We start from the raw sequence: 9804 nt of genomic DNA, 5'->3' as shown, positions 1-9804 counted from the left end.
AGTTCAGAGTTGTTGTGGGGGGGGGGGGGGAGAAAAATGAACAGATAACTGCTGTTTAAAATACCAGTTCAGTTTCAGTTCAGGGGTCTTCAAACTTGGCCCTTTTATGACTTGTGGACTTCAACTCCCAGAATTCCTCAGCCAGCAACGCTGGCTGAGGAATTCTGGGAGTTGAAGTCCACAAGTCATAAAAGGGCCAAGTTTGAAGACCCCTGATTTAGTAAAGTATTCTTAGGGGTAATTGGGGGAGAGATGTTTGTAAACAGTGCTGTCGTGAGATAATAAAATCCGACAATGTTTTCATGAATTCGGATAAATTGCTTCATTTATAGTTATTTTTTTCCCCCCTGATTTTCTTTCAGGTGCACAGTCTGCCTTTCAAATTGGGAATATAAAGCAGTGGAATGAAATGTATTGACATCTTTTTTTTTTTTTACTTGTGCGATACATTTTTTTCGTCTGGTTTTTTTTTGGGGAGGGGAGGGGCTATTGGGAAACATGAATCAGAAGTAGGAAATACTCTTGTTTGAAAAAAAAATAAGAGCAATTTGGGGCCAAAAAAACGCATATGCTATGATTAACTGGTCCTCTTTCTCCGATCATCTGTTTTCCCATTGTGTGAAACTCCTTCAGCATAGGGATAAGGGATAACGACTCTATGGATATAAAGAATTTTTCACCATGGTAAAACTCGCTAACCCGCTGTACACTGAGTGGATTTTGGAGGCAATTAAAAAGGTCAAGAAGCAAAAACAGCGGCCGTCAGAAGAGAGGATATGCAATGCTGTGTCTTCATCCCATGGTTTGGATCGCAAAACTGTCCTGGAACAATTGGAACTGAGTGTTAAAGATGGGACTATTTTAAAAGTTTCTAATAAAGGACTTAATTCCTATAAGGATCCAGATAACCCTGGGCGAATAGCACTTCCTAAACCACGGAACCATGGAAAGTTGGATGGTAAACCAAATGTGGACTGGAATAAACTTATTAAACGGGCAATTGAGGGCTTGGCAGAATCTTCTGGTTCCTCTTTGAAGAACATTGAACGTTACTTGAAAGGGCAGAAGGATGTGTCAGCTCTGTTTGCCAGCAGTGCCCCTTCTACCTTTCACCAGCAGTTGCGGTTGGCCGTTAAGCGTGCTGTTGGCCACGGCCGACTTCTTAAAGATGGACCTTTGTATCAGCTCAACACGAAAGCGGCCACAAATGCAGATGGGAAAGAGAGTTGTGAATCTCTTTCTTGTCTTCCTCCAGTTTCACTCCTTCCACACGAAAAAGATAAGGTAAGAATTGCATGCTTGCTGAATCTCGCTAGTGGTAACCAATGATATCCAGGTCTACCTTGAATTGTAGCGTTGCAGAATTGTGTAACTGTTGTGTGCTGGAATTTTCCAGTTCAGTTCTTGGCTCAGAAACTGACTTTATATCAAGACCTCTCTTTATCAGGCTACGCCATCTGCAGTGTCAAGATTACAGTGCTACCTTGCAAGGTTATTGAGAGGATTTTTGAGAATGTATATGTAAATTCTCTAAGGTGATATATAATCAATAAGCAGCCTGGAAAATTTTGTAAAAAAAAACCCTGAGAGAATCATTTTTGAAGGATGGCATATGTACTAAATTTATCTAGTGCATAATGGTCACTGCTACTGGTTGTTTCACGGGAGAGTAAAATTTGTCAGTGAGAATATTTTTTCATTATCTTATTAAGTATGCATGTTATTCAGATTCCCAGATCCTCTCAAAAATAGGGATGGATTTAATATGGCGAGATAAAAATTTAGTTTTTAATGTAATGGTGTCAATTGATAATCCTAAATGTGGGGGCCTTGGGTGGCAACCCCTGGCTGGTTTTAAATGAGCTTTGTAATTAAATAGTGCTCATCCTGGTAGTTCTTGGATTAGAGACCACCAGGAGCTCCAGGACTGTAGACTAGATTGGGAAATCAAGATGGTAATTGCAAATCATGTTGATGTTATTGCCAAGAACATCTGATGTTTGTATCAAAAATCGAGCTTGACTCAAAGGTGTCCTTACAATAGCATTTGTGTGTATTTAAAAGAATATAACAGTCATATCTGTTACTTGATATTATTGAGTTGTTACGTTATTGTTCAAGATAGGCTCTAACCTTTCAGTTTTCTCTGATCTACTAACTTGAATAATGTTATAAAATATATTCAGTGTTTGCTCTTACAATCTTTCCTGAAACGGAACTCTTACCTGAACTCTTACCTTGTCTGGGAATGGTATAGGGCAGGGGTCAGCAACCTGAAACAGTGAAAGAGCCGCTCGGAACCGGTTCCCTCACAAAAGGAAAAACTGGGAGCCGCAAAAAATGCGTGCGCATGTGCGTACATGCGCGCATGCGCAGAACGGGTTGACTGAAGAGTGGAGCCAAGGCGAGATATGCACCTACCCTGCATATTTGAATTGATGGGTTGAACTTTTTTAGTCCCACTGTTGTTGTTTTTTTGGACTGCACATGGCAGAGGACTGGGAGCCGCAGGAAACGGCTGAAAGAGCCGCATGCGGCTCCGGAGCCGCGGGTTGCAGACCTGTGGTATAGGGTCTCCTGCTTGAACAGGGGATTGGACTAGATGAGCCCCCAGGTCCCTTCCAACTCTCGTTCTTCTGAAACTGCATTTATAATTTTAGGTGAGTCCCAGGTTACCAGCAGAGTGTGATAAACATACTTTGCCCTGTTGTTCTTCCCTTAGTCTTTATTGATCCCTTCTTAGTGTTATTCAGTGGCTATCATTAGCGTAATAAGCAAAGGGCTACGCGTTGCTTCAGAGTCAAATCCTAAAAGGTATTTTGGAGCATCAATAAAGCACTGGTTTGTAACTCATAATCAGTTATGACTTTTCCTGAGATCACACAGCAACTGCAGGGGGGTGATCTTAGGAAAGGATGCGGCTGATTTAAAGAGCGCAGATGGTACTACATTAACAGTGGCATCCAGCAAGAGTACTTCAAATCCAAAGCACTGCACAGTCCTAGTACGCACTTGAATTCCTTTAACTAGTCCTAAAGCACAGTTGCTTTCAGAAGTAGGAAGAGGATAAAATTGGGAATCTGATACAGGAGCAAGAGAAGAAAGTTTGAGGGACATATTTGCTTGATGAGCCTTAAGTATAATTCCAATGGGAGTGGTGTAATAGTCTGTAACAGTTAGGTTGACAGTGAAGTGTCCACAGAAGGAAGTTGGAAAGCTACTCAATCTTTTTCTAAGCCCAAGCTTGTTGGATGACAAATAGTTGGCTCCCAAACTCAGCTCACCTTTACATTGAATAAGAATAGTATTGGGCAACCTGTTGGACAGCAATGTGACCATTAAGACTTTTGCTAGTCAAGGATGTAGCTTATGGCAGAGAATTTAGCAAGCTGGGGCTTGGGTCTGCTCTATAGCTTACCTGCATGATGTTGTCATTCTAAGCTCTCCTTGATTTTTAAAGTACCATTGATCTCTGAATGATTTTTCTGTATACAGTATGTCAATTATGTTGACAGTTTTAAAGTTACACATTTTTTTTGAGTCTTGATAGATTTGAAATCTTGAAGTAAATGAATTGCCAATGTAAAATCTAATATTACTCTGTAACCCTGTTTACATTTTTTGGGGGGGATATTTATTTGTTAGATTTATGTTCTGCCTTTCTCAAGTCTTATTTGCCTATCTCCTTGCTAGAGCAATCAGTGTTGCTTTAGTGCAGGGATCTTCAAACTTGGCCCCTTTATGACTTGTGGACTTCAACTCCCAGAATTCCTTAGCCAGTGTGCCTGGCTGAGGAATTCTGGGAGGTGAAGTCCACAAGTCATAAAAGGGCCAGGTTTGAAGACCCCTGCTTTAGTGTCTATCCTGACTTGTTACATTTACTGTCTTGTTTAAATGGAAAAGTTCTGTATTTCTGGAAACCTACAATCCTTCCCTTTTAAGGGGAACTATATTTTGTATATTATATCTGGTTTTACCTCCTGTGTTAGCTGTGTGAGATAGATTGATCTGAGAAAAATAACAGTATGATTCACGTTAGGAGAATTTTGAATCCAGCTCTCTTGCCTGAGACAATCTTAGCTGCCCCACTCTTTTTCTTCTCTGCCGGTTAATTTCCTGCCCTGTGGCAATTAATTAATCCCAAATATTACTAGGGTGAGATTACAGAAAAGTATGAAGGAAGCATGTGGATTTCACTGAACAATTCAACTTGTATTGTGGAAAGGGATCTTGCATCCCAATGCCTCCATTCTTTTACATGTTGACATAGCACCTTCATTCTGGGCATATTTAACTACTAATTCTGCATATTTGTCCTGATGTCTGTACCATAACATAAGCAAAGTCGGTGTAATGATGTAGGACTGTAAAATCCCCAAATAACTTTAGTGTTCACTTTTTAGGTGTACACCTATCCGCTCTGGCAGCAGCCCTTTTTTCCCCTAAAACTCTCTTCTTTCTTTTTTCTCTCCTTAATACTTGGACATTTCTACTAAACATTCCAGACAAGAGTGAGACTTTTAGTTTTGAAGTGGCCATACTGTACTAGCTATGTTACAGTATGCCCAGCAGAATACAGTAGCGATCTAGGGAGGATATGTTTGAGAAAGGAAGAAGACATTGATTTTGATTCCTAGATAAAGAATATTTATTTATTAAGCTTACAGTCTGAAAGTATCATACAGAAAAGTTTATAAAATTTGTCCCAGTGAATTATCTCTAAGAAGGCTTAGTTAGGATTTGGCTTTGTGATGCTTGTGGTTTTTTTATTTAGATCAGAATTTAATACTAACCTGTGATGTGGTTTGTTTGGTTTTGGTTAGCGTGTTGTATGACCACTGTCACATAGTTTTGTAAACTATGGTTTATGACTTGCTATATAGTACTGTATTGCATGGATCCTACCATTGGGACTTATTCAGCAAATTATGTTTAAAACTATTTCTTAGGCAATATGTGATTCCAATCTATAGACTTTAGGAATTGCTGGCCAGTGCAGTAATTAGCTTATATTTCTTTGTTGATCAGACTATAGAGATGTTTCTTTTTATTATGACTATCAGGGAAACAAGTGAATGAGTGGAAGACTCTCCCCTCCACCAGACTTGTGGAGGGGAATTCCTATTTGCTTCTGGGCTACCAGACAAGCTGTTAAAAACAAACCTAGTGTAAACAGATGCTGTCTCCTAGTCCACATCCAAAATAATTGGTCCTTTATCAAACTGTTTCAAGAAGGTAGTGCTATACATCTTGGAGAACATTTGAATATTTTTGCATGCGTTTTGCTAGTGTGTAAGCAGCACCGGCACTTAATTTATTATCTGTCAGTTTAATTTCTCAATTGTCACTCCTTTGAGCATCTTCATATGCTGTTGTGAATGGAGCATGGTTGTTTTTTAAAGTGTAATATAAAGGAACAGTCTGAAAATCCATATGTTTTTATTAACATTGTTTTAGAAGTCCACAAAGAGCCTCTTGGTAATATTTTCTTAAAGTTCAGGTCCTTAAACAGTGAGACATAGCGCTCGTGTTTGAACTACGGAGCTGTCTGTCTAATATATTCATCTCCTTTCACTGTACACATGTTGTACTTTGATAATGAAGGTTCACTCAGTTATGCTGATGTGTTTTGTAAGGTTAATACAGAGTTGGTCTGGAGTCAGGCACTGCCAAAAACAAATGCAGATAAGTCCTCGAATTATAATCACAATTTCTGTTGCTAAGTGAGACATTTGTTAAGTGAGTTTTGCCCCGTTTTATGATCTTTCTTGACAGAGTTGTTAAGTGAATCACTGCAGTTGTTAAGGTTGTTAAGTGAATCTGGCTTCCCCATTGTCTTTGCATGTTAGAAGATCGCAAAAGGTGACAGCTATGCAGCCGTCATAAATATGAGCCAGGTGCCAAGCACCTGAATTTTAATCATGTGACCATGGGATACTGCAGTATTTGTAAGTGTGAAAAAGGGTCATAAGTCACATTTTTGATGCTGTTGTAACTTTGAATGGTCACTGAATGAATTGTTCTAAGTTGAGGACTACCTGTAAATAGATAAATAGTCCAACATAATTTTCAGAGTGAATTTACCTAGCCCTTTCATTGCCAGCTGTTCAACACAACTTTAGAAAAAATGTACTTTGATGTGTGGGATCATTTTTACAAAGTTTATTTATTATAAATTGCAGAAATACTACTGTCTTGTAAGCTGAACTATGGTGTGGTTTGTACAGAAATACTTGTTTACTAGATACTGTAAAATTTGCAAGTTGTATGTGCAGAACTATTTTGTGTATGTTGGCTGATTGAGTTCATGTTCTTTTGTAAAATGATCTTGCCATTTTTCAGATACAGTTGAATTGTTTTTTATTTTTATTTTTTATTTTAATTCCATTTATATCCCGCCCTTCTCCGAAGACTCAGGGCGGCTTACAAGCTTAGCATCTAAATTATCTAAATTAAATTAAATTATCTAATTATCTAAATTAAATTAAATTATCTAAATTAAATTATCTAAATTATCTAAATGATCTAATTATCTAAAGTATGACAGTCTTGAAACTTTCTAATAAAATATTTTAAATTATAGCATTCTGAAAAGTCTTGTAGAATAAAAGTTTCCTTATTTTAAAGAGTGATATATGATTCCTTAGGGAAAATTATTTGAGAAACTGAGTGCTTTCAGATATTTGTGCCTGGAACTCCTGTTGTTTGTTTCTGTTGGAAGTTGTGGTCCATAACAGCTGGAGGGACCTATGTTAGGAAAGTCTAGCAGCTTATATTTTGGAAAACCTCTAAAATAGTTGCTCCTAATTCTCAAAGTAAATGTTATCTTTGGCCCCCCCAATGCTTCAAAAGAAAACACCATCTAGTAAATTATGGAGAATGCCTGTTTATATTGGCTAATAACTCAATTTATTGAATGGGAGCCAATGTATTGTGCCAAGACATAAAGACAACTCTTTGTGATTCAGAACTTAATTGACCTGAAACAGTGGTTAGATGATATTGCTTTGTTTGGATCATTGTATTTCAGTTTAATAACCTAAACTAAATATGAGAATGCCTTCACTCTTTTCATGAACTGGCAAACAAACCAGGAAGTGTTCCATTAGCTGTAGTTCCTTGTCCAAGACGAACTAATAAATTATGATTGCCAGGGCATTAATATTTTCCCTAGCTTTTAAATATAATTTTCCAATTTAAGAAGTAGAAAATCTTCCACGTTTGCTTGTTTGGTAATTCATACTTACCTTATTTCTTGGCTGTTCATTGAACTGACTCAACTGTTTCCAGCAATTTACCAGCAATTTACTTTTCTTGGCCTTTGGTGAAAGTCTGAATATCTTGAATTTGCAAACTAGCCCAGACACCGTGTTCAATTGCAAGGCATTAGAAGAGTTCCGATCCAAAGCAGCTGGAGACTGCCTGGTTGCTTAGGCCTATCGCAGTGGTGGCGAACCGATGGCACTGAGAGCCCTCTCTGTGGGCACGCACGCCATCGCCCCAGCTCCACCACCCCCTGTGGCCCCCTCCTCACCAGCAGCCCTCCCCCAGAGGAGAGTGGCCGTGGCTGCAGCCTGCACAGAGCAGCGCAATCAAGGACATGAGAGCCGGTAAGCAAGGACAAGACTCCGCCCTCGCACCCCATCGCGTGCAGATGATGCTGCGGGGCACGGACAGAGGGTGTGGCTGCCATAACGCTGCTGGACCGCCTGGGCAATCTGGTGTGGTGGGCCATGGAGGCAGTGGGTGGCCCTGCGGGCAGGAGAGGCGGGGGTGGGGCAGGGGCAAGGTGGTTTTTGGGCACTCGGTCTCTAAAAGGTTCGCCATCACTGCCCTATTGTATGTGCTACGAATGTTTTCGGAGTCATAGTCAGTAAAATATTGCGTGGCATGTCAAAAGTTTTTGAATGCTTCTAATTCTACAGAATTACTGGTAGAGGGATGGTGCTGTTGAGTCCTGTTCTGTGCATGTCCTTTGAAACTGTTTTGAATTGTTAAATTAAGATGACTCGTGGGATCATCCTAATTCTAGCATAACATGGGGAACCTTTTGTGACCTGACAAGCAAAGTCAATGGGGATACCAGGTTCACTTAACAGCCGTGTTACTGACATTTGCAGTGATTCACTTAACAATGGCGGCAAGAAAGGTCATAAAATGGGGCAAAACTCACTTAACAAATATCTCACTTAACAATGACATTTTGGGGTCCCTTGTGGCCATGGGTCGAGGACTATCTACACATGCCAGATTTTGTGGAGAGCAATTTTAATAGCAAGTAGCAGAAGAATTGTAGAATTCATACGTATGAATTGGTGCATCAGTTTGCTTTTGCGGTCCTCAAAAGTGCTGAGTAAATGCTTACGGAGTTTCATGATACTACATTATGTCAGTAATAGGTTTTTTGCTCTTCTGACTTGCCATTTCCAAGTGATAGTTTAACTTAGTAGAGAGCCGTTTTGATTTATTGAAAAAAGTTGTATCATTTGACAGCATGTGTACTAATGTTGCAAGGTATCTGACATCTCACTAGTCTTGTGGAGAGAACAAAAGATATGATGGTGATCCATCTGGAGGAGGACCTGGTAATGTATGTTTCTGGCATTTGGTTTCTAATCCTGCTGTGTGTAGCCTAGCTCTCAATGATCTATACCAGGTATGTCAAACTCGTGACGTCGCGCAACGTATCAGAGCCTTTTCGCCATTGCTGGCAATGGGGTGGGCGCAGCTTCCAGATGATGCGTCCGGCCCGCGGGCCTGCAGTTTGACACCCCTGATCTATACTATCTTAGAACACAAATATTCGAGGCAGTAATAAAATAAATTGATTTTGTAAAATGAATCAAGACAATTTACCATATAAATAAAATACAAGATAAAGTTTCATTTGAGTCCAGCTCAATTTGCAGTGATTTAATTGAAACACCAGTATAGTTTTCTGAGAAAATAGGGTAGTTTACTTGCAGCATATTTTTAAGATCTCTGCTGGTCTCTGACTGTAATAAAGACTGATTTGATTTAATTTCCTAATTAGTAGCCTGGTAGTCTCCCATCTACGGTAATAAAATCCCAATCTACTCTTGGTTCCCTTTTGAGATCACCCAAGGTTAACTAGGCCCTGCCACTTTATTTATATGTATATGTGTGTGTGTGTGTGTGTGTGTGTGTGTGTGTTTGTGTGTATGTGTATACACACATACATATATGTATGTGTGTATATTACAAATTTGCTGTTACAATTAAAATGTTTTTAATAACCACGTATTTTATATTTTAAATAAATACGATTCAGATTTCTTGTCATGCAGCCCATTTGCATTATGCAATATTTATTGAATGTATCTATGAATTAAGGATTTTTGTTTGGCTTTATTTGTGAATCCCAGCAAAATTGCTTACTTATTCTTTCAGGATGCAAAATCTTCTAGAAGCTTAATTGGGTAAACCAGTGTTTCACCAAAAGATTCTGTGTGTCTGTATTTTAACATATTTGTGCTCAGATTTCATTTTAAACGTGATCATTACAAGTTTCTTTTGTTGGCTGTCTCTTAGAAATCTGTTTTAATCACCGTTTTTTTATCCATTTTAAATGGTAAGATAGCCCAATGTTATTAAAATCTTCTGCTTTATTGGCATTTTTGGATGGGTTGCTTAGAGCTATTTTAAATGAAACATTCTGCCAGAGAAATCTTTAGTCATAAGAGAGCATAATCCAAATAATTTCTGTTCTTACTAACGAGAGTAGTTTTGTAATACAGCCGCAGTTCCTTTTGCCAAAAGGAGAATAGCTAATACTGCTTAGCC

General features: G+C 38.9%; 1 protein-coding gene across 1 annotated transcript in view; it reads left to right on the top strand.

The window, feature by feature from the left end:
• Positions 1–260: 260 nt before the first annotated feature.
• The window catches only part of KAT6A (lysine acetyltransferase 6A), a 70663-nt gene continuing 61119 nt past the window's right edge, over positions 261–9804 (top strand). The window contains exon 1 of the mRNA XM_083368323.1: positions 261–1284. Within this exon, the coding sequence (XP_083224449.1) occupies positions 682–1284 (603 nt within the window). The 5' untranslated portion in view covers positions 261–681. The remainder of the gene's footprint in view (positions 1285–9804) is intronic.

This window comes from Vipera ursinii (assembly GCF_947247035.1).
Source record: "Vipera ursinii genome assembly, chromosome: 8".
NCBI lineage: Eukaryota > Metazoa > Chordata > Lepidosauria > Squamata > Viperidae > Vipera > Vipera ursinii.
The sequence above is the reverse complement of the archived record's forward strand: the minus strand, read 5'-3'. Positions and strand labels throughout refer to the sequence as shown.